This window comes from Gopherus evgoodei, chromosome 2 (genome assembly GCF_007399415.2).
Source record: "Gopherus evgoodei ecotype Sinaloan lineage chromosome 2, rGopEvg1_v1.p, whole genome shotgun sequence".
In the NCBI taxonomy this organism is placed as follows: Eukaryota; Metazoa; Chordata; order Testudines; family Testudinidae; genus Gopherus; species Gopherus evgoodei.
In genome coordinates, this window is record NC_044323.1 from 181,448,017 (window position 1) to 181,473,983 (window position 25,967).

The following is a 25,967-nucleotide window of genomic DNA, read 5'->3' on the forward strand; positions in this document are numbered from 1 at the left end:
AATTTGAATTGACATTTGTCTCTTTTTAAAATGGGTCAGTTTAATAAAATGTGGGGTAAAATTTTCAAAGTGCCTGCATGGTTCAAGGGCTTCGTTGACTAATGCTGTTGTATTTTTTTTAGGATGAGATTTGTTGGAGTAATCAAATCCAAAGGGTTGACTGATTAGCCATTAGCACTTTGACATAGACTTCTATTTCCTGTCTTCAACTATGAGCACAAATTTCGTTATATGTGTAAAACAGGATAATACTCTGATTTCAGTGAAGTAATGTTCCTAAAATGTTACTAAAATTAGCTGAGGACTCCTGGTTTTAGATTCAAGACACCGCTGGATACCTTGCTTGACTTTCTTCCTCATTTCCCCATGCGCACTGAATACCTGTATTGTACACAGAAGCACCTCACTGAGCGCAGTGATTGCGTAGAGGTAGTGAGCTAGTTTTATTCAGGTTTTTAAGTAAATATAAATGATCTCAAAGCCTCCAAACTAACTGTATTGATTGCTGCTTCTTTTAAAGGTGGAATCCCAGCACCCTCCAGTCCAGAAATTAGTGACACCGAAGACAATTTCTCAGTCCATGAGCCGGTTACAGTATTTTAAACCATCTCTGACTCCAGCTGCTGAGTCAGGCAAGATTAGACAGAGAGTAGATGTAAAGCACAAAGTAAGTATGCTTTCTCTTACCCTTGGAAGAGCTATAAATTGTTCTCCTATTAAAATGTTCTTACCTGTCAAGACAATTTATAGAATGCTCAGGGTAGTGCTTAAGACAGTAGGAATCCTTGTAGGAGGAATATTTGAATTTGTGTCAATATTTATTGTATTCATGCACCAGAATGTGATTGGTTTGTCATCCTCAGTGTAACGATATGCTGTTGGCTTGGACTATATTTGGACTGAAAGGATAGCACAGAAATGCAGTAAATTTTGAGAACTAGTTATGATCAGTTCTCTGACAGTCTTACAAGAAACACCTGCTGAAATAATTATCTAGCAAAACTTGGATTACCGTCATGCTAAATAAACACACTTAAGCTGGGTATAAACTACCTTTCAGTTAAATTATGGTCTCCCAGTGATCTAATTTGTGAGATCCTGCAGGGCATTTCAGTTTGTGTTACTCTAAAATTTTATAGGTAACTTATAAAACATATAAACTTTTTGCAGTTTGTTCTAATATACCATAGCTCCTGGACAAAAATTCTACTTTGTCCTTTTCTATTATGCAAATACTGGGGACTGGAAAGTTAGGAGGATAGCTTTTGAGATGATTGAACCAGAAGAGTGAGGGAACCCCACTGCCTGTGCTGCTATCTGTTTTGCCAGATATAGTCTGTGGAGGAGGATTAAGTAGCACTGGCATGAGTGGGAGGAACCAACCTATGGATATTTTTGAAAGTTAAGTGAAGTTTATGGGTTGTAAAATGGTTGAACAACTGAGTGGCATAGGCTTGGAGGAAAGAGGTTGCCACTTACATTTCTGTAGAAAGCATGGTTTTTAAAACTCAGAACAAGTATTCTCCCTTGGGCTCTTCTGAGTAAAGCTTGAGTGGATTTTAGGCAGCACACAAACATATTATTTCCCAGCCACAGACATTTGTAATACAGTCTATTATGGCGGAGTTGGTTATGGCTCAGTAGTTAAGTCTGAGTTCCTTTTTGTCTTTAAAAGCAGGGATTTAACCTTTTGGTTATTAAAAAAAAAAAAAACCCAGCATACCCTCCCTAAACTTACAGGACTTGCTCTTTTTACAGAACAAATTTTCTGAGGACTTACAAGTAAATCGGTTAATAAGTTTGAGTTAACTTTCTTAAGTGATAGACATAATCAGTCTTTCAAGTCTTTTTTTGTTTGAGTGATCTTAATAAAAAAATGAGACACTTCAAACTTCTATGTGTAGTACTTAAAATCAATTGAAATCTTTTGTGCAATGGCTATATTTGAAGAAATGAGGTTGTAATGAAGCTAAATAAATGATTGTATTTAATTGTTATGAATATAGAGGCTGCAGAGTTATGTCACTGCTCAAGTTTGTGACAATGCTGCAGTTTGTTTGCTTGAAGCAGATCTGTTGGTTGTAATGAGTCAGTGGCATGAGAAGACTGGACTTCTGTGTCAAGAGTTCTCGGTAGATGACTTGGCCCTTAACTGTCACTACTTTTAGAGGTTCTGTCGTCATAACTTGGGCATTAAGGCCTGAAAGTCTGCCCGTGGCACTGCTCCTGGTACTCCCCATTGTGAATCAAGGCAGTACTGCGGTGGGAGCTGAGACAGGAACATACGGTGAGCTGTTACAGTGCAGACACATTGGGGGCATGTCTACACTGCAATAAAAAACCAACAGCACTACGTTGCAGAGCCACAGTCAGCTAACTTGGGTTCGTGGGGCTCAGGCTGTGGGGCTAAAATGAGAAGTGTAGATGTTCAGGTTCAGACTGGAGCCTGGGCTCTGAAGCCCTGCAAAGCGGGAAAGTCTCAGAGCCCGGGCTCCAGCCTGAGCCTGAACATCTATGCTGTTATTTTTAGCCCTGCTGTCTGAGCCTTGCAAGCCTCAGTTGGTTGACCCAAGCTCTGAGATTCGGTGTGGTGGATCTTTTTATTGCAGTGTAGGCATACTGTGGGACTCAGGGACTGGGCTTGCCCTGCCCCTCTTTTTACAGAGTGCCAGTCTTACAAATCGGGGGCCAGGATCATCACTGCACTTTGACTGACTTGCACTACTTTGGTAATGCAAATCAACTGTAAACCCAGCTTAGCTGGCCACTATAGTTGGGATGCTGTTTGTTGTACCATTGAAAATCTGCCCTTAAATCTTTTTTTCTTTAACTTTTAAGGGTGATACTACATATCTTACAAATCATTTGAGATATTGGGTGGCAGCATTCTCTTTTGGGTTTTCTTGTTTAGTGTTTGTGTATAATTTTTTTAATTACTTAGAAACCAAGGAAATTCCAAGACGAATAATTATTAAGATGGAATTAAAGTTGAGAGATGGGTATCTGTAACTTTAGGATAAAAAACATTACAGGGATGTAGTCAGAATCCCCCAACCAAACATTACAAACCCAGGAAATTCAAAATTAAAGTTATACTTTAAAAGAAATCCAAGCGTACTAAAGTATAGGGAACATGCCAGGTCAGGAACCCAAGCAGTCCTAACTTTGACCTGTAGTGATGGTAGAGGGCAGAACGTGAGGGTTTTCACTTTTACAATATAACACTTAAACTGAAATTTTGAGCTGTTATGTAGATAGCATGAATATTTTATCATGATTTTTATTAGACTGAAAAGTTGTAAGAATCAAATAAAAATATTCAGTGAATTTTGAACTCTAAGTGGGAAATGTCTGCTAGTAAATAACAAAGCACAGCTTCCATATGGGGAGGGGGGTGCCTCAGTTTAGCATTTTTGTGTTTAACATTTCAGTTTGGATTTAAGAATCATGTCTGGAAGGGCCCAGGGAGCAAGAGGATCTGTTTTATGTTGTTGACCTTAACTGCCCCTTGTAACTAATGATGGTTACATGTTGATCCAAGTGAGAACCTAGAGAAGAAACTCATTGCACTTTAGAGGGGGGAGTAAAAGTGTTTAATAGAAGAAAATAAGTAGTTATAAAAAGGAACTAAAGAGAGAAACCTAGTGGTTGTGATCTGTTAGGGTTGCCTTTTTAGTCAGCAAGAGACTAAAGATATTTTGTTCCAATAGCAACTCAGAAAAAATGGCTTAAGTTTAGCTCTACCTCTTGCGGGTATGCATTATGATAAGATTATATGTGCAGGCTTAATTTTGAATTTTCTAATTTTTGAGGGTCTACCTCTTTAACCTTAATGTTATCTTAAAATGGAGTTTTGTATGGAATATTATGTGTATTTTAGTGACTAGCTTGAGACTTCCTGTTATATTAAAGAGGAGAGAGAAGAGCTGTGTTTCACAGTTATCCGTGTATCTGTTCTAATGTTTCCCCACACTGTAAACTCTTTGTTTTGAATATAAAGTTCTGTGCAAATGACAGTGTGGCACATATTAAATGCATTAAGAACTGGCTAATAGATCTTGCAAAGTAATTGTAAGTGAGGAATTGTTATCTAGTGGAGTACCTAAGGAATCTGTTCTTGGCCCAGTGCTGTTCATTATCTTCAGTGATCTGGAGGAAAATATAAGATCATTGCTGGCTACTTTTGCAGATGATGCAAAAATTGGTGGAGTAATAAATAAATAAAAAAGGTCAGTTCTAAGGAGCTGTCTGGATTGCTTAGTAAGCTGGACTCATTTAAACAACATGTATTTTAATATTGCCAAATGTACGATACATTTAGGAACAAAAAGTATGTGTCTCACAGTGAGGGACTACATCCTAGAAAGCAGTGACTCTGAAAACAGTTTAGAGGGTCATGATAGATGCTGTGCTAAGGGAGCTAACCTGACCCTTGCATATATAAGCAGAGGAATATTGAGTAAGAGTAGAGAGGTGGCAGTATGTCTACATATAGTATTAATGAGACCATTAATGGAGCCCAGCATCCAGTTCTGGTCTCAGTGCTTCAAAAAGGATGTTGAAAAATTTGGATTTGAAAAGAAGGTTCAGATGAATGATTAGAGATGCAGAAAACTGCCTTGCAAAGGAAGTTGTAAGGCGCTCAATCTATTTAGTTTATCCAAGAGAAGATTAAGATCACAGTCTGAGTACCTACACAGAGAAAAAAATTTCTGATTAAAGGGTCCTTAGTCTAGTATACAGAAGCATGACCAAGTCCAGTGTCTGGAAAAAGAAACTAGACTAGAAATAAGGCATACATTTTAAATAGGATAATTAACTGTTGGAACAAATTACCAAGGTATGGTGGATTTTCCATCACTTGAAGTCTTAAAATCAAGATTGAATGTCTTTCTGAATGTATGCTTTATCTCAAATTGAAGTTATGGGCTTGATGTAGGAATTACTGAGTGAAATTATAGGACTTGTGTTATGCAGTGTCAGAATGGATAATCATAATGGTAATTTCTGGTCTTAATATCTATGAATTCATAAATCATTTAGGTTGCAGAGTTTGTGTTTTGTCCTGCTAGAAGATTATTATATGAATCTGATGTCAATAGATGTTTCTTTCTGTGATTGATGGGATTGTTAAAATGGCATGTGCTTTCTAATATAAAAACCTGGCTAGTATTATATGATATACTACTTAATTTCAATAAATATTACCTCAGTGGGATTGCATGGACTTGTAAATCAGCCCAGATTTTGGTCCAAAAAGTTTATAATATATGCATGCAGGCCATGCTACTGAAATTTGGTTAATATAAAAAGAATTTCATCTCCCACAATTTTAATCAGTAATAGTGATAAACTGATGACACCCATTGGAGCTGCAGAGCTTAATTTGAGTGTGCCTATTATATTGATTTAACTCTGAAGTCTAAGTAGATGCAGTAAGATTTTTCTAGTTAGATTAACTAATAAAAGAAGCAGAAGAAATTTTATAAGAATTGGCATAACTATAGTATTGTTTTGTGCTTGAAATAGTAGCAAATTCAGAAAAACTTGAAGTCATTTTCCTTTATTTGCAGGGAGTGAGGGAGAAGAATTTGACTGCAGAACAGCAAGTAGAGCCAACTGAAAGGTATGTCAAACCTCCTAGATTTAATCTATATTATTTATGTGAGAGGAGTGTGGTGGCTTTGTGCTTCCTCCACTGGAATCTCTGGGCTTACCCTGTTTGTAAAGGAAGTAAGAAATATTTCTTGATCACACAACAGAATGTGAAACTAGGACTCTTTAGTTAAGGATTGTTTCTCAGAAATGGCATATGAAATGTCTGAAGTCTCTTAATATACACTTAGTAGAAAAGAGGGGAATGATGATAGATACATTAATAATGATAGCAGTAATTATATTAAATGAAAAAAGGATACATGAGAGTAATATGATTTACAGACAACCATTTATTAGCCAGTACGTGTCTTCCTACCAGTAAATGAAGACAGGAAATAAACAAAGTTCTTGCTATGTCACAAGACAATCCAGAAAGTTTTTGGAAAGTGTAGGGGACAATTTCCTAGTGCAAGTGCTGGAGGAACCAGCTAGGGGCAGAGTTCTTCTTGACCTGCTGCTTACAAACCGGGAAGAATTAGTAGGGGAAGCAAAAGTGGATGGGAACCTGGGATGCAGTGACCTTGAGATGGTCGAGTTCAAGATCCTGACACAGGGAAGAAAGGAGAGCAGCAGAATACAGACTCTGGACTTTAGAAAAGCAGACTTTGACTCCCTCAGAGAATTGATGGGCGGGACCCCCTGGGAGAATAACATGAGAGGCAAAGGAGTCCAGGAGAGCTGGCTGTATTTTAAAGAATCCTTATTGCGGTTGCAGGAACGAACCATCCTGATGTATAGAAAGAATAGTAAATATGGCAGGCGACCAGCTTGGCTTAACAGCGAAATCCTTGCTGATCTTAAACACAAAAAAGATGCTTACAAGAAGTGGAAGACTGGACAAATGACCAGGGCGGAGTATACAAATATTGCTCAGGCATGCAGGAGTGAAATTAGGAAGGCCAGCTCGCACTTGGAGTTGCAGCTAGCAAGAGATGTTAAGAGTAACAAGAAGGGTTTCTGCAGGTATGTTAGCAAAAAGAAGAAAGTCAAAGAAAGCGTGGGCCCCTTACTGAATGAGGGAGGCAACCTCATGTGATGTGGAAAAAGCTAATGCACTCAATGCTTTTTTTGCCTCTGTCTTCACGAACACGGTCAGCTCCCAGATTAGTGCATTGGGCAGCCCAGCATGGGAAGGAGGTGACCAGCCCTCTGTGGAGAAAGAAGTGATTCAGAACTATTTAGAAAAGCTGGATGCTATGAAGGAAAACAATATTTTTACTTCTATAGTGGTCTCAAATCCTTAATGATCTGGAGGATGGCGTGGACTGCACTCTCAGCAAGTTTGCAGATGACACTAAGCTGGGAGGAGTGGTAGATATGCTGGAGGGTAGGGATAGGATAGGATACAGAGGGACATAGGCAAATTAAAGAATTGGGCCAAAAGAAACCTGATGAGGTTCAACAAGGGCAAGTGCAGAGTCCTGCATTTAGGACGGAAGAATCACATGGCCTGATACAGACTAGGGACTGAATGGCTAGGCAGCAGTTCTGCAGAAAAGGACCTAGGGGTTACAGTGGATGAGAAGATAGTTATGAGTCAACAGTGTTCTCTTGTTACCAAGAAGGCTAACGGCATTTTGGGCTGTATAAGTAGGGGCATTGCCAGCAGATCGAGGGACATGATCATTCCCCTCTATTCAACGTTGGTAAGGCCTTATCTGGAGTACTGTGTTCAGTTTTAGTCCCCACACTACAAGAAGGTTGTAGAAAAATTGGAAGGAGTCCAGCGGAGAGCAACAAAAATGATTAGGGGGCTGGAGCACATGACTTATGAGGAGAGGGTGAGGGAACTGGGATTGTTTTAGTCTGCTGAAGAAAAGAATGAGGGAAGATTTGATAGCTGCTTTCAACTACCTGAAAGGGAGTTCCAAAGAGGATGGATCTAGACTGTTCTCAGTGGTACCAGATGACAGAATAAGGAGTAATGGTTTCAAGTTGCAGTGGGGGAGGTTTAGGTTTGATATTAGGAAAAACGCTTTCACTAGAAGGGTGGTGAAGCACTGGAATGGGTTATCTAGGGAAGTGGTGGAATCTCCTTTCTTAGAGGTTTTTAAGGTCAGGCTTGACAAAGCCCTGGCTGGGATGATTTAGCTGGGAATTGATCCTGCTTTGAGCAAGGGGTTGGACTAGATCATAGAATCATTAAATGTCAGGGTTGGAAGGGACCTCAGGAGGTCATCTAGTCCAACCCCCTGCTCAAAGCAGGACCAATCCCCAGACAGATTTTTGCCTCAGTTCCCTAAACGGCCCCTTCAAGGATTGAACTTAAAACCCTGGGTTTAGCAGGCCAATGCTCAAACCACTGAGCTATCCTTCCCCGCCAATCTGTGTGTCTGATAATTCTGTTCTTTACTGTAGTTTTAATCAATTTGCCTGGTTCTGAAGTTTACCAGCCTGTAATTGCCAGGATCCCCTCTGGAGCCTTTAAAAAAAAAAAATCAGTGTACATTAGCTACCCCCCAATCAGGTAGTACAGAAGCTGATTTAAGTGATAGGTTACATACCACAGTTAGTAGAGATACAACTTGATATCCATTTCAAAGCCTTTGAGCAGAAATAGTAGCCCCATAGATGAAGGATGGTAGGAATCTTGGTAAGCAGGTGGACACAGAGTTGAAGAGGATAAGGGTACCAAGCTTGCCTTGGCCAAGTACGTTGACCACCTGAGGTCCCTTCCAACCCTGATATTCTATGATTCTTTTGGAGGGGGCTGTTTGGCTGGTGAAGCATTGCGATTTCCCTTCTCCAGGAAGTGTTGTCAGTTTTCCAGCTAGCTGAACTAGATTTCTGATATTACCTTAGCTCCTTTAGTAATTCTGTTAGGATTAGATGTTGTAGAAATAAGGCATTTTGCAGTAAAGATGTTTTTCTTTGTTCATCTGGGCACTCTCTATGGTAGCAGCCTCACTTTTAAGGTGCTCTAAGTTGACCTACCACTTCCTATGACATGGCAGAAGTAATCCCCTAGTGCACTAGCCTCTGTGGTTCCACCTGTCTCACCTTCAGTTTTGTCTCATGATATTGAAGAGTATATTAACCTAGCAACCAATTGATGTATCAGTTCTATTGTACGCATATGGTTACTACAGTAAGGTAGTTTCTCTCTGAGGGAAGTTCTTTTCAGTATGACCCAGTACCATTTTCTTAGTTGTATCTAATGCTCTTTGTGGAAGGCAGCATGGCCTTATCAGACGCTGTGTGTAACATACAGGACAAATTGCTGCTTCATCCCTAGCCCTCACTCTCTTGGAGCAATTCTGTGGTCCTTGGAAATGATTACTTGAGTTTTTCTCTATGATTTTTGTAAGTCTCTCAACTTTCATAGCCTCAGTATCAATTTCAGTTTAGCATTTCCCCCTCAAAATGGATTATTCTGTAGCGGAAATAGAATTTTTCTCACAAGATATCCTCTGCATGAAGATAATGAACTTATACAAAGCCTGACCTCTGTGGATTTCCATTCTCCTGCAGAAGGGATAATCACACCCTTTTTGATATTGTTGGGTTTTTTTGGTTTGTTTTTGCAAGAGAGTCGATCCAGTTACATTAATTGATCAAGAGAGTCTGCACTCTAATCTGTGGGTCTGTTTAGTTCTTGGATGGCTCTTGATAAGAAATGAGGGAAGTCCCTTAGGATTTTTGCAGAAGTTTTTCATATGTGAAATCTGGGTAAGGACTTGTAAGTCAGAATCTTTCCTTTAATGACAGAGGAGTGACTTCCTCCGTAAGTGACGAACAGGTGTATGCAGAAAAGGTTACGTATTTTGCATAAGAGTCTGAGTCAGGCTCTGGTGCAGGAGTAGTTAAATTGAGTAAAATATGAAATTTCTAAAATTCTTGCTGCTCTTTAAGTTTGGATAGTTAAAAGGTTGAGCATCCAAGTGCTAGTTAGGCTTTAAGAGGCAACAGAGTGCTCTTCCATAGGTTCCTATCAGAGCTGGAGAGATTATTCTGGAGCACCTGACAAGGTTAAACCAGGGCACTGCCCTCATCCTCACAGGGACTTGACTTGGGGCTTAAAAGCCTTTGTGTGTGCTTAAACCTACCTTTTTTGTAGTCACCTGTTTGGCCAGAAGAAGAGCTTCAGTATAAAATTTCTTCTTTGCTTTGGGCACTTCTATGTCTTTCTTCATCTGGGCAAGGTGTAATGTTCGATCTTGTTCCTTTTTCCTAAATTTCCTCGGGTAGTTTTTCCACTTGGGTTAGGATATATTTCCCCTTTGTTTTGTCCAGGCTTTTGGAATGAAAAAGAGAAAATTCCGTTACACTTTGATGTTATCCCTTTGATGTATGTATATCTGAAAAGAATTCTGGAATGTTAACATGTCAGAAAACCTCTTTGTTCTGTTGAGGGCCATACAAAAGATGCAATAGCTTCTACGGCTTCTGTCTCTCACTGTCATGCTGCAGAAACTGGAGTCTCTGCCTTCTGTCAAGGTTCATTCCATAACAGTGGTAGACAAGTACCTTGACATCCTTTTTATGTTTTCTCTGTGCTGAAATCTTGATGTGTCAGTGTTTGCATGTAGTCTGATTTGTTCTCCCTCTCACGATACTCATCCTATCTGGTCTCTCATTTGGTGGTGGGTATTTCATTTGAAATGTCCGCTGTCCGGACTAGCAATAAGGGATGTGGGAGAATAACACATTTTACTAGTTAACTTAATTTTTCCATCTTCTTCTCTGCTGGCTCAGACATCACACCTTGTGGAGTTGGGACTGTTTCTGATAGACAGATTTTTGATTGATTGACCCTTTATTTTGGTTGTAACTTTTTCTGTTTAGCAATATTTTTATTGCTTGGGATGTCTATTTGACCAGCACAAGACAACTTGGACAAGAACTTTGCTTTTTCCAGACTGTTGGTAGGAATGTTTCTGTTCCAGCCTGGACAGAGGGCATAAGAGCTTAAAACAATTAAGTAATAAGAGTGGATTCTAATTATATACTGTTTATTTCTGTGACAGCAATTTCACATACCCCAAATTCAGTACACCTGCATCCAATGGATTATATTCTGGAGTGGGAGGTGGTGGAGGTGGCAAGATGAGAAAGGAGAGAGGAGTACACTATGTATCTCAACCAGGACAAGAAAAACAGGTAAGAGAAAATACTTCAGCTAAATTGCTCCATCACAATGTAATTTTTCAAAGCATGGATGCAGTGAAACTGAAATATTTGGCTTCTAAGAGACTACACAAAAAATTAATAGTTACAAGCCAGTCATGTTTGTACATAGCCCAGACCCCATTGTGTTAGGCAATGATTGAAGCTTCTCGGTGCTAAGATAATACAAATAATAAATAAATAATAGTTAATTCTGTTGGATATATAGGCCCAAGTCTTCAAAGAGCCGCTTATTTTATATGCCTCAATTTTGGTGCTCAACTTGAGACATCCTGATTTTTCAGAAGTGCTGAGCCACTTACCTCTCCAGTTGAAGTCAATACAGGCTGCAGCTGCTTATCACTTCTGTAAATCAGACCCTAGATTTCTGAAGTTGGGCACTCTAAATGAGAGGCTGCATTTGGAAACTTTGGCCATATTACTTTAGGGGTTCTTCCAATTGTATTGTAGGGTTTCGCACTAGCAGCTGAATGAATCTATACAAGAAACACTGAGTAAATATATCAGGGTAACGTGCGGTTTATTTTAAAGGATTGAAATATTAAATAAGTGGCAGTAAGCAAATAAGGGTATTACTTAAATTCATAATTCTATCTTATGTGACTTAACCATATAGAACAAATCAAAAATTTGAAATGGAATAAAGCTGAAGATAACACTATATGTGCATGCAAAAATATTAAATATGTTAGAGATCTGTGAGTGACATTGACTAATGCTTCCTAGGTGCACAAATCAGCCACTCTGTATTTTTATCAAAAAATCAATTTAATAAAACACATAAATAGTAGTACATGTCCACAGAATTATGTCTGTGTTTAGTGTCTCAACTGTGTATAGTCCAAAGCATACGATAAACTATAACTGCCTCTTTTGTCTTAAATAGAGAGTTATAAATCATTAGACTAATCTTTTGACTGAACTGATGTAGAGAGAAAATCCAGCTGGATATTGGAGATCATGGAGGCTATTTCTGTAGCACAAATAAGAGAACTTAGTATAAATATTTGATGGGCCTAATTTTCATTAAATATGTTGAAATGAACCAATACAGAAGTTGGGAACCCAAATTCCTTTGGGAATAAACACAAGGAGAAAGTTCGGTCTTAATTTATCCACACTTAATTGTTTCTGCATAGATCCAGGTGCCACTAATGAGTTGTCATTAAACTAGTTAAATCTTTATAATATCCAGTTTAATTTCAGCAGCTGAATACCTTAAAAGAAATGTCTTTATGCTTCAGTAGCTTCTGTGTTTGTTCCATAATTGTCTTGCACCATACCTTAAACTATATGACATACCATGAAGTCAGACAGGATACTAGACTGGATTGACCACTGGTCTGATCCAGTGTGACAATTCCTGTGTTCCTAAAATAGGGCTTATGCTATTTTGTGTATCTGCGATGTATAAAGAAGGTCTGAAAGATTTTTTTTTTTTTTTTAAGAACAAAACTTGCTTTCTCTGTTTTTTACCTTAGAAATATCAGAATCTTCAAGACTGGTCTTCCTTAGCTTTGCTAGAGGATTTCTTGCATATCTCAGCATGTATTGAAATCCCACATCTGGATTAAAGAATAGGGAAGATCAACTAGCAAAACTATCCTTTCTCTAGGATTTTAGTTATTAAAGTTAAATGATGTTAACAACAAAAATAAGTTTTAAATGGAGAGGAACAACTCAGACTATCTTTCATTCTACATTATTTTTATGGCACATCCTATGGGCAGTGGTTGAATTAGCAACTTTGAGACAGTCTTCCCTGTTCTACCTACTGTACACATGATGATCATAGCATACTAATGGAAAGTGCCTACCAAAGGTTAAAAAAGTTCTAGTAGACTGAGATGGGGGATTGGATATATTTTTATCATTTTATTTTAAATTTGGCTTTGCTGCTTTTTGTTTTGTATAGCTATTAGAGGGGGAAATGTAATTTCTAATATAGAATAGAAAAATAACTAAATAAATATACAATTTTAGGAGGTGGAGGCACCAGTACTACCCAAAATACCCTTACCAATTAATACTGCATCACTGCCTAACTTCAGCTTTGGCTCCCTCGCCAGTACTACTACTGTGTCGTCATCACCAATCACTAATACACAACCAGTGATTAACAAGGTAATTTTTTACATTGTATGTACTTAAAACTTTACAGGATTAGAATTGATTTGTCTTGTTCATTCTCTGTGTTGCGTATCAGATATGTTCTTAATCAGGGGTTCTTGAACTGGGGGTGGTCAAAAGATTATTGCATCGGGGGTCTTGAGCTTCCAGCCTCCACCCCAAACTCCTCTTCCCCTCCAGCATTTATAATGGTGTTAAATATATTAAAAAGTGTTTTTAATTTATAAGGGAGGGTCACACTCTGAGGCTTGCTAGTGAAAGGGGTCACGAGTACAAAAGTTTGAGAACCACTGTTCTTAGTGGTATTAAGGGGTAGACTAAGTGGTATTATCTTATGGCCAGTTGAGTAAACGAGGGCCATTATATTCTGATGTGTAATGAGATTCCAGAAAGATTTTGATGTAGTTTCACAAAGTTGTTGGATTAATTATTGGATAATACTGATGTATGGCTCCTGGAAGTGCTCTGGAAAGCCTGTTATGGTTATAATATGCCAAGATTTATTCAACAGTTTAGAAGTGCCATAAATGGCATTGGAAGCATCAGTAGGAAAGAAATGTCATCACAGTAATTCATGTATATAACTGCAATAAAAATAAACATTAAGAATGTCTAGACACATTTTAATATTTGTGTACAGTTTTTCTAAAAAAAGAATCAGATGCCCATTTATTTATGGAGGGGCCTGGTAAATGTTGAGTTGAATTTAAGGTTATTTAGGTGCCTTGGCTGCATTTTTGTACCTTAACATATTTGAATATATTTTCAGTGTAACCTCAACTCTGAATTTTCTGAGTTTATATCATATGGTTTTAGAATAATTAAAACATGACTGTAATATATTTTACCAAAAACTACTGATATGTACTCTGAACCTTAAATGCATTTCATCATAGTTCTTGTCTGGGAATTATAAATGTCAAAACTAGCTTTCCCAAGTTCATTGCAGAACTTCTTATATTTTTATAGCCTTAAATAACTAGTGTTTTTTCTTTCAACATATTTTCCTTTTACATAGTCTTAATTTTTTTATTTTTGAAAATTTAGATGCAACCAGCAAGTAATGCTAGCAGTCCTGTGTTCCGATTTTCATCTCCAATTGTAAAATCTACTGAGGCAGAAGTGCTACCTCCACTGTCTGTAAGTAATGCATGTAGAAACTCCACTGTTCCTGAAGCTTTTGCTGTAGGCTTACCAGAACATTTCAAAACAGTAAAGTGGCATTAGTGGCAAATAATGGAAAAAGGAACATAGGTTTCTATATTCAGTTGGATGCCAAATAAACTGTATACCAGAGAATTGAAATCTGAATTTGTATTTGTGTGTTACTCTGGATTAAGATTTCTTCCTTTTGGCATTGAAAAGATTTATTTATTTTCTTTATCAGATTGGGTTTACATTTAGTGTTCCTGTTGTGAAATCTACACAAGCTTCTGGATCCAGTGATACTCCAGTGCCACTTCTGATTAGCCCAGGTAACTAAAACTCCAGCATTTCAGACCTCAAATGTTTTATTTTTTCTGACACTAGATCTGTCTGGGGGTCATATTCCAGCTGAACTGTCTAACCCCACCATTTGCATGCTTTCAGATGGGGATCATTTTCCACCAGATATTGGAATTAGTGTGTCACCTTCCATCTTTCCTCCTATAGGCTGCTATTTTATCCTTTTTGTGTTCCAATCACAATGCCTAAGTTATGATCATTAGCGTGTTTGGTTTACCTTGAGACTTGAAATTTTATTTCTCTGACTTGTTCCTTCTGAAAGCAGTAACAGTTCCCAACCGCAACCCTAATATTTCTCTTCCCTGTTGCAAGGGATGTTTTTTACTTACATAGCCAAGGTTTCTTCTGGCATAGTGTGTTATATGAAAATGCCACTGAAATGCTATCATGTAAAGCATACTTTTAATTTGTGCATAAGTTATGGGGACACTGTAAATTTAAACCACACTGCTATTGGAATACTTTATATACCATTGTTACAAGCAGCACCTAAGATTACTGTAGTGAAAGGTTATAGAGAAAAAAATCTTTTAGTTTAACTTTCTGCATTTGATAGCATTTTTTTTAATATCCAGTTTCCCGTTAGTGTTTGTCTTTCACACAGCAAATGTTAGAATTTAAAAAAAAAAAGGAGAATCTGATTTTTAAACTACAAAAACTGTCCGGGAGACTCAAGGGCCCTGAAAGTATATTTGACTAATTTTTTTCTAAATTGACTGTTTCAGATTGTTGTTTTTTAATATGATATGTCAGATCCACATCTTACACACTAAGGAATTTCAAAACGCTGTGCTGTAGTTACCGCACATGAAAGTCCTGTTATTAACTTATTCCCTTCCCTTCTGAATCTTAATAGCTGTATTCCATCAAAACTGGAGTAACTTCCCAGATTTTTTTAGGAACTCTTTCTACATGTCATTTATTAAAACTGCATATTTGTGCCACCACAGTTCAGGTTGTCTCACCATTTTAATGATGAAATCCTATCTCGGGATATTTATAATTTAGCTATAGAAATTGTCTTACCAGAACTTTGGCACATATGGCCCCAGTCTAGCAGTACAAAAAGTAATAAAAATTGATCTGACATATTAAAAAGTGAGTGGATTAAAAAGTAGTTTACAATGTACTTTGTGTCAGAGCAATCATACAAATGCTATATTTATAGTCCACGAGACTGAAGTCTTCTATCCATAGACAGGCACAATAATAGCAGTGTGACAGGCAGGTCATTCTCTAAGTATAAAATGTTGGTAACTTGAAAGCAACTCTTTTCTCTCCCTTTGAGACTTCCTCTTTCCCATTCCCTCATTTAATTGAAGGCCCTAATAGTTTGTTTTCAGTAATAGCGAGGAATAAAGAAAATCTTCTTGGGGAAAATTGCAACAGTAGATGTTAATACTACAACACATAACTACAGTAAAATGAAAATCAGAATTTCTATTCTGCAGGAAATTCTGATATTTCTACATTTCTTTTCGGCCTCAAGTGGAACAAAGAGTTAAAATACCAAAAAAATATTTTGCGAAACAAAAAGTTCTGAAAAATTTATTCAGAAGTGGCAAAATGTGTTTACATATGAGCATTTTTGATCAGAACAAAATGTGTTGATATTTCCAAATTGAAACCTTTTGTTTCAGTTCAGTTCAGTGTTAAGTTGCATCTCCTCCTGGTGCTGCATTGTCTCATTGGATTTGTAGTTCAGGTGCCTCATGTCTTCATTCTTCCTTAGGGACTGGGCTCTCTAGCCATCCTGCATCTCCCATGATACATTAATAGTCATGTGACTCCCATGATGCATCATATAGCCTAGTCACAGGAGAGATTGTTTCATCAGCATCATTGGAAAGGGGGAGCCTAATGCATAGGAAAGAATGGAGGCATGATAAATCCGAACTGCAACTCTCATGGGACTAAGTGGCAGGATAGGAAGATGCAGTTTAATCTTGAACTGACTTTATAAACCAAATGTTTTGGTTCATTTCAACAAACTGAAATATTGTTATTTGGCATGAACCGACTCAAAGTGAAATATTTTCCTGTTGGGGAAAATAGAAATTAAAAAAACCCAGCAAAATCAATTTTTTTCTATGAAAAATTTCAGTTTTACAGAAACTGCATTTTCTGTGTTTTTAAAAAAATGTGTTTTTATGGAAAATTCCCAACCAGCTCTATATCCAGCTTTTCTTTGTAAGAGTCCACATTACAAAGCTTGTCAACTAAGTTAAAAGTGGGAGGTTATGTAAATGTTTCTTGAAATTAGAAAGTAACCTTGTAATTATACATAAAAAGTTAATTGGACTTGTATGGTTCTTGTAATAATACACTAAGTTTCTATCCTGTGTGAACATAAAATTTTAAAAATCAAATCTTGGAAAGTAGGAAGACTTTTTTGAAGAGTTTGTATTTTTGGGAGGGATGGAAGAAGGAAATAACCTTTTGATTTGGTTTGAGCGTGTTTCTCCATGAAAGTAGTAAACTTTCTTTTTAAAGGTACCACTGCTGTAAATAGCACCAGCAATAAGAAGAAAGAAAAGGAAGAGTACGATGGCGCCTTCAAGCCTGCAAAAGTCTTGAAAGAAGGGAGTGTACTGGATCTTCTAAAAAGCCCTGGTGAGATAATGGGTTCCATTTAAAAAGAACTTACAGTAAAACCTGGACCAGTATACAGTGTTGCAGTTACAGAGAAACTTTAATTAAATCATTCATCTAAGATTAAATTTTGCTGACAAATTGAAAACAAGCTCAGTGTTGAAATACTGAATGGTAGTCCACTGTGGTCCAGGACTCCCAACATTAACAATTGGGAAAAAAACGGGTGGATGGTGTGAAGCTTTTTTACAGTGGCTTTACCACTTGTGTTTTTTACGATACTGGAGACCTCCCACATCCCCAGGACCCCCGTATATATCTCCTGTTGTGTGGTAAGATGAATGAGGGCTAAAAAGAGTTCCTCAAAGGAGCTAATGTAAATGTACCTGATTTTGTGTTTATATTTTTCTAGACTTTACTTCTCTGAAGACACACACCCCTACAGCCACACAGCCTGTTTCAACAAGCACAGAAGTTTATACACGGCCTGCAATAAGTAATTTTTCTGCAGGTTCATTGGGATTTAGAGAGACCTCTAAACAAGCTTCATCATATTGGCGCTGTGACACATGTCTCTTACAAAACAAGGCAACAGACAACAAATGCATAACCTGTCAAGCTGCTAAAGTGCCGACAGCAGATCCTGCTAAACAGACTGGAACGTTGACTCTAAGCAGCACTGTTAAATCAACTGCTCCTGCAACAGGAACACTGGGCTTCGGAGACAAATTTAAATTAGCAGCAGGAACATGGGATTGTGATACATGTCTAGTCCAGAATAAACCTGAAGCTACAAAATGTGTGGCCTGTGAGACACCAAAGCCTGGAACCGGAGTAAAGCCTGCTCTGACATTGCCAGTGGTCACAGAAAATACAATAACAGTGACTTCCTCTCCTAGCTGCACTGAAACGACAGTCACTTTGGGGTTTGGAGACAAATTCAAAAAACCGAAGGGTTCTTGGGACTGTACAGTGTGCCTTGTGTCAAATAAGGCGGAAGACAGTAAATGTATAGCTTGTCAGTGTGAGAGACCAGGTACGAATTTTTTTTTTTGTATTTTAGCTCTCCATGCTTGCAAATTAACTTAAATATTTTTTAAAAAAGCCCTTGTCTTTAAAAAGCATTCTATTTAATTTGAAGTGTAAAGTATAGAATAGTGAATACTCTGGTTTTAAAACTGAGGGATTAAGATTAATGTATAAGCTCTTTAACACATCTGTTTTATGACTTGTGTGACTAAATATCTGATTCTGTTTTCTGGTTACCATTTATTCCACATTTCTGCTTGTGGGCAACTGCTTTGGAACTAGCATCTGCTTCTCCTCATTGCCTGGAATGAGGTAGTTCTGCCCCAAAGGGTTACTCTTCCCTAAGCTGTAGCCCATCTTCCAGCACAAGTTGATAACTTAAACTCCTTTTACAAGACAAATGACTCATTATTCTATGGCTTTTGTAGTACTGCATTATAGAGAGGAGAAGGAAACCACATTGTCTTGAACTGTGGTTCCAAAAACTCTTCAAAAACATATTTACAGATGTTCCAATGTGTGCTCATCAGAGAATGAAGGTAGGAATGGACTTCTAGTTTATATCCTGGCAGTGTGTCCACATTCCTTTTATGCTTAAGTGGCTATCAGTCCATTAGTAGAATGTCTCTTGACTTTTAGCGGGCAAGGGAGAGCTTCAGCTATGTATTCTTCCTTAATATAAGCACATAACTATTTTGCTATGACTGAGAAATAACAAGAATTTGTGCTGTAAGCTGGGGACATATCAGTTGGAAAAGACCTAGGTGCATTGGTCAATCACTGGATGACTATGTGGCCATGAAAAAGGCTGATGCAATCCTAGTATGCATCTGGTGAGGTATTTCCGGTAGAGACAGGGAAGTGTTATTACCATTGTACAAGGCACTTGTGAAACCTCATCTGGAATATTGTGTGCAATTCATGTTTAAGAAAGATGAATTCAGACTGTAACAAAAGCAGAGCAGGGCTACTAGCATGATCAGAGAAATGGATAACCTAACTTACAAGAGGAGACTTAAGAGGCTTGGCTCGTTTAGCCTAGCAGAACAAAGCCTGGAGGGAGATGATTGCTCTCCATAAATACATCAAAGGGATAAAACACTAGGGAAGGGGTGGAGTTATTTAAGGGCCAATGTTGGCATAAGAACAAATGGATATAAAGTGGCCATCAAGTTTATACTTGAAATTAGACGAAGGTTTCTAACCATCAGAGGAATGAAGTTCTTTAACAGCCTTCCAAGGGAAGTAATGGGGGCATAAAACTCAACTTGTTTCAAGACTATCTTTAATGAGTTTATGGAGGTGATGGTACGATGAGGTTTCCTATAATGGTATATGGCCCATTCGCGACTGCTATGAGCAAATATCTCCAGTAGCCAGAGATGGGACGGTAGGTAGGGCTCTGAGTCACTACAGAGAATTCTTTCCTGCGTGTCTGGTGCATGTTGCCCACCTGTCAGGATCTGATTGCCATATTTGGGGCCAGGAAGGAACTTTTCCCCAGGACAGATTGGAAGAGACCCTGGGGGGTTGGCATTCCTCTGCAGTGTGGGGTACAGGTTACTTGTGGGTCTGAACTAGTGTAAATGGTGGATTCTCCATAACGTGAAGTCTTTAAATCATGATTTGAGGACTTCAGTAACATATCCAGGTCCTATTACAGGAGTGAGTGGGTGAGGTTCTGTGGCCTGTGATGTACAGGCCAGACTAAATGATCATGATGGCTCCTTCTGGCCTCTGAGTCTGAGATGCTACCTGCACATACTTTCCTTTTTACAACAGTTGAAGAGAACCACTCTTCCTTACAGAAGCTTTGAGCTCTTTATAAATATGTTTTGAGCCTGACTGCATCTGATTGTTGTTTGTAGTGTATTTATATGTGTGTGTGTGTGTGTGTGTGTGTGTGTGTGTGTGTGTGTGTGTGTGTGTATATATATATATATATATATATATATATATAATGTTTTGAACAGAATGAAGGGAGATGCACTGATATAAGGCCATCTATCTTTAGGCATAAAACTAGGAACATCTCCAAGTTGGGGCACCTTTTGCAGGAATAGGCATCCACAGAGAGAGCAGCTAGCTAGCCCACCCGCCCTCCTGGCCTAAGTGATGGCCACCAGAAAGGCCACTCCTACAGAGAGCTAGAAAAAGGGAATCCCATTAAGGGTTTGGAAGTGGGGTGGGTCTGCTGACCACTAAGCCAAGACTCCAAACTGACTATTGGCCAAGGCTTAGTTTGTAGATTTTCGGTGAGCTGTAAAAAAAATCTAGATTCTAGGTTGGTGGGAAATGATGGAAAACCCTTCCTAAAGGACCCCGATGGACTTTAAGGATGAGTAGTTCTAGTAATATGTCATGTGCTTTTGCCTTTTTAAAGCCTTCCTAAAAAATTCTGACAACCACTCTGCACAGAATGGAATTTCTTCCAAATCTATATAGTAAATTCCAGAGGTTGTTGCTTTTGTGGACTTTCAGCACCATAGTGAACACCTTGTTCTTCTTCGAGTGATTGCTCATATCCATTCCAGTTAGGTGTACGCGCCGCGCGTGCACATTCGTCGGAAAACTTTTACCCTAGCAACTCAGTGGGCCGGCAGGTCGCCCCCTAGAGTGGCGCCACCATGGCGCTCCATATATACCCCTGCCGGCCCACCCGCTCCTCAGTTCCTTCTTACCGCCCGTGTCGGTCGTTGGAACAGTGGAGCGCGGCTTAGCTGACCTCCACTTCCCTAGCTACTCGTTTTCTCGTATATAATTATGCAGTTATAACACTTTTATATATATATATTTGTATAGTTATACGTGTTTCCTTTGCTAACATGGTTAGTTTAGTTAGCGGGGTTCAGGAAGTAGCCCCTTCCATGAGCCCAGTGCCGGAGCCATGCATGGCTCACCGGGTTTTAAGAGGGGCCCGGCTTGCCAGAAGCCGCGGCCGAAGAGAGATCTACATGACTCCTGTTTGAGGTGCCTCAGGGAATCACACTTGACAGATAAGTGCCCCATTTGCAAGGCTTTTAAGCCGAGAACACAAAGGTGCGGGACTTTCACTTACCCCTCCACCTTGGGCGCGGAGCGATGTTCAAGCGGCGGGCAGAAGCGCCTCCTCGGCACCGGACCCCGCCGGTATCGCCAAGGCCTTTCGGCACCGACCGATCGCCGGCACCGATGTCGACTCGGCACCGCTCCCTTCTTCCGAGGTCGAGAGAGTCTACGATTCCTGCTGGTGCCTGGCGGCTCCCCGGCACGCGCCGCGGTTGAGCCCCCTGCTCCCGCTACTTCCGTGCCACCTGCATCGCAGCCAGAGAGCTCGCCTAAGTTGCGTATCCGGCACCGTCACCTGCAGAGGCACCGATGACTTCGGCTCCGTCGATTCCAGTCCCCCAGGACCATGGAATCCGGTGCCTGGCAGCTCCCCGGCTCGCGCCGTGGTAGAGCTTACTGCTCCTGCTGCTTCTGTGCCAGCTGCACCACAGCTAGACAGCTCGTCTAAGATGGCTCGCCCGGCACCGACGACGTCGGCACCGTCGATCCCGGTCCCACGAGGGCCGTAGAATCCGGTGCCTGACAGCTCCCCGGTGCGCGCCGTGGTTGAGCTACTGCTCCTGCTGCTTCCGTGCCAGCGGCACCGCAGCCAGAGAGCTCGTCTAAGTCGGATCGCCCGGCGCCGACACCTGCTACGGCACCGATGACGTCGTCACCGTCGATCCCGGTCCCACAAGGGCCGTAGAATCCGGTGCCTGACGGCTCCCCGGCACGCGCCGTGGTTGAGCGTATTGCTCCTGCTGCTTCCGTGCCAGCGGCACCGCAGCCAGAGAGCTCGTCTAAGTCGGATCGCCCGGCGCCGACACCTGCTACGGCACCGATGACGTCGTCACCGTCGATCCCGGTCCCACAAGGGCCGTAGAATCCGGTGCCTGACGGCTCCCCGGCACGCGCCGTGGTTGAGCGTATTGCTCCTGCTGCTTCCGTGCCAGCGGCACCGCAGCCAGAGGGCTCGTCTATGTCGGATCGCCTGGCACCGACACCTGCTGCGGCACCGATGACGTCGGCACCGTCGATCCCCGGTCCCGCAAGGGCCGTAGGATCCGGTGCCTGGCGGCTCCCCGGCACGCGCCGTGGTCGAGCTAGGGCTCCGGCTGCTTCCGTGCCAACGGCACCGCAGCCAGAGGGCTAGTCTAAATCGGAGCGCCCGGCACCGACACCTGCTGCGGCACCGATGACGTCGGCACCGTCAATCCCGGTCCCGTAAGGGCCGTAGAATCCGGTGCCTGACGGCTCCCCGGCACGCGCCGTGGTTGAGCTCCTGCTCCGGCTGCTTCCATGCCAACCGAAGCCTCTGAGGCACCGACAACATCGGCACCGTCGATTCCAGTCCCACAAGGGCTATCGAATCCGGTGCCCGACGGCTCCCCGGCACGCGCCGTGGTTAAGCGTATTACTCCCGCTGCTTCAGTGCTGACGGCACCGCAGCCAGACAGCTTATCTAACTCGGTTCGCCCGGCACCGACACCTACCGAAGCTCTGACGACCTCGGTACCGTGGATCCCGGCCCCACGAGGGCCGTCGAATCCGGTGCCTGACAGCTCCCCAGTACGCACTGTGGTTGAGCCTGCTGTTCCCTGCACGCCGGAGATGTTGCCAACGGCGAGGGCTCTCAGTGCCATGACAGAGTCAGTGCTGCCTGACCCGGGCACCGCCGGTACGGGTAATACAGTCTCTTCAAGGGACTGTCCCCTGTCAGTATAGCAAAGCGGCACCGTTCATGATCACGGTCCCGCAGACACTCCAAGTCCTGTCGGCACGCCGGACACCACTGGCAGTCCCGGTGCTGTTTTCCTCGGTACTGGTCACACTCGCTGCACCGGTCGGTATCCCGTTCGCCGACCCGCTATCGGCACCGTTCCGACATCTGGCACCGGGGCAGGTACCTTGACTCCTGTAGCTCTTCTCCGAGCCTCGAGATCTCGGTCGACCTCCCGACACCGTTCTGGTTGCGGGTCTGGATCTCGTTCCAGGTACCGATACGCCTCCCGATGCCGGTCCCCGGTGCCGAGTTGGGCAAGGTCCGAGTGAGTCAGAGACTCGGCCCGTGCCTTCTTTTAGTACCTCCATGGCCGTCCGGACGCGTATCCGTGTCATCCCATATGCGCAGATTTTATGCTCAAGACCACGATCCTGATATGATGGCCAGCGGGCGCCAGCCCCGGCGCAGAAAGAGCCTTGGCGAATGCAAGGTGTACTCTGCAGGGGCCCTGCAGCTCTGGGTAGCAAAGCAACAAGCCTTGCTTAGCTGTGATAATTATAGCACCTGGGTGAAGGAGTTTCTCCCTCAAACCTCCCACCTGGAGTTCGCTGCCGTCTTGGGGGACGGGGGAAAGAATTTACCCCTTGTTGGTAAAGGCATCTTCGCGGCAGAGACAGCCCCAGACTGCGAAGCCTGCTGGACAATAGGGTCCTAATGCGTCTTAGCATGTATACGCCAGCGACCAAACGTAGGCCTTTATGGCCCCAGCCGCCATACTCTGTGCCTAGCCAGAGACAGAACTCTGGAAAACGGCAAGGCCAAGGTGGTCGCAGACAAACGTCAGGCCCCCTAAAAAGCCAAAGTCAAGGTCCCTCGCAATTACCACTGGGACCAAAGACGGACCTTCCAAGGTTCGCCGGAGGGCGGCGTACCAGTCGCAGGACGGGATCCCGATCCCGCTTTCTCCTGGCATGGCCCCAGTTACTTTTAGATCGCTGGGCCCTGCGCACGATGGAGCATAGGTATCACCTTTAAATTGCTCCAGCCCTGTCCCCCTTCAGCGGACGAAAGGGGCTAGGGGTTTTACTCCCGTTATGCCCTAGTCCCCCACTCGAACACAGGTCTCAGACCTCCCTGGTTCTGCATGGACTCAACCGGTTTGGGATAAGGTTGAAGTTCTGCAGGGTATCCCTGGGAACCATTATTCCATCCTTGCCTCCTGGGGGCTACTATGCCGCCCTGGATAGGAAGGACGCGTACTTTCGCAATGCCATCTTCCCTCCGCACGGGAGATGCCTCCGCTTTATAGCCAACGGTCAATACTCCCGGTTTACGGCCATAGTCGCCGCCTACCGTCGCTGATGTCGGATATGCGTTTTTCCGTATTGGGACGATTCGCTTATCCGAGGAGACTCTGAGACACAAACCACTCAGCCCGTGGGCATCGTCACGGTCTTATTCACAAGTCAAGGCCTGATGATTCCTATAGAGCAATCCACTCTGGTTCCCACGCAGAGGTTGGGCTTCCTAGGGGCTATCTTGGTCTCCTACCTAGCCGGAGCCTGCTTATCACAACTGCGGTTTTAGGCGATGGCAACAATCATCTGAGGTCTGAAGGCTTTCCCAACGACCTCAGCTCGTTCTTGTCTCAGTCTCCTGGGTCCATGGTTGCCCGCAAGTTTGTAACCAAACACGCCAAGCTCCGCCTCCGTCCTCTCCAAGTCCGGCCCACCTCGGCGTACCGCTTGGACAGGGAGCCAATGGTCATGGTAGTCACCGTTCCCTCGAACGCCTTAGGCTCCCTAGAGTGGTGACTAACTCCCTCCTTGGTGTGGACAGGGATGCGGTTTTATCCGCCCCAGCCCTCACTGCCCCTGACGGCGGACGCATCATCTCTCTGCTCGAGTGCTCATGGTCACCTCCGAGCTTAAGGCCTTCAGTCTTCTAGGGAGCTGGCATTCCTCATTAATGCCCCAAAAATGAGAGTAGTCCGCCTGGCATGCCAGGGGTTCCAGCGGCAGCTGCGAGGCCGTTGTATCTCGGTGTTTACAGCCAACACAATGGCCAGGTGCTTCATAAGCATTCAGGGGGGACATAGTCCTCCCCCTTTTTTTTTTTTTTTGTCAGGAGGCCATCCATTTCCGGGTCTTTTGCATGGCCCACTCGATGGAGCTGGCGACGTCCTTTCTCCCAGGTGTTCGGAACGTCTTAACTCTTTGACTCAGCAGGTCTTTCATGTCTTACGAGTCATCACTCTGCCTCATGTGAGGCGTCCCGCTTTCCGGAAGTGGAGATGGTTCCTCACACAGACCTATTCGCTCACCGCGAGAGCAGGAAATGCCAGGTGTTCTGCTCCTTCCAAGGTCTCTCCTCGGAATCGATCTTGGACGCATTCCTGATGCCGTGGAACGGCCAACTGCATTATGCCTTCCCACTGTTCCCACTGGTTCGTTAGGTCCTGCTTAAACTCCGCAGGGGCAGAGTGCGCATCATCATGATCACTCCAGAGTGGTCCAGGCAGCACTGGCATACCACGTTGCTCGGCCTGTCAGCCCAGACCCCATCACTCAGGGCAATGACAGGCTTCGTCACTCGGACCTGCAGCCTCTTCGCCTCACGGTGGCTCCTGCGTACCTGAGTCGGGGTGACAGGCAGCCTTCCACCTGGTCAACGTACCGGGCCAGGTGGAAGCGTTTCCTTTACAGCTGCAGTACGCTCGATCTTGCTCCTGCTGAGGTCTCGATCCCTCTATTTGGCCTGCCTCTGGCCTTCAGCGGCAGGATCTGGCGGTATCATCGCTGAGGATACTCTCAGCAGCCATCCCTACCTTCCAGCAGGCTAAAATGGACGTTCAGTGTCCCACGCTCTATGGGTTCGAGGTCCCTCAAGGGCTTGGAGCGCTTGCACCCTCGGGTGCGCCGCCCAGCCCCGCCCTGGGACCTCAACCTAGTCTTGGCCAGACGAGTCTCTGAGATCAGAGCTCTTACGAAGGTTCCGCAAAGACAAGGTGCAGTTATGACCGCACCCGGCTTTCCTCCCTAAGGTGTTTTGGCCTTTCATGTTACCCACAGCTCAACGCAATGGGCATAACCGTTGCACTCCTTGAACATCTGTGGAGTGCTCGCATTATATTGTGCTGACAGAATCATTTCCTAAGGTGCCCCAGCTCTGCCCC

General features: G+C 42.7%; 1 protein-coding gene across 2 annotated transcripts in view; it reads left to right on the forward strand.

Annotated features, from left to right (window-relative positions):
- NUP153 (nucleoporin 153) overlaps positions 1-25,967 on the forward strand; it is a 72,672-nt gene that overhangs the window by 33,131 nt on the left and 13,574 nt on the right. For both annotated transcript variants that reach the window (XM_030552443.1, XM_030552444.1), the window contains exons 9-16: positions 521-667; positions 5,574-5,626; positions 10,626-10,758; positions 12,769-12,909; positions 13,963-14,055; positions 14,303-14,390; positions 16,915-17,034; positions 17,426-18,049. In XM_030552443.1, the coding sequence (XP_030408303.1) occupies positions 521-667; positions 5,574-5,626; positions 10,626-10,758; positions 12,769-12,909; positions 13,963-14,055; positions 14,303-14,390; positions 16,915-17,034; positions 17,426-18,049 (1,399 nt within the window). The remainder of the gene's footprint in view (positions 1-520; positions 668-5,573; positions 5,627-10,625; positions 10,759-12,768; positions 12,910-13,962; positions 14,056-14,302; positions 14,391-16,914; positions 17,035-17,425; positions 18,050-25,967) is intronic.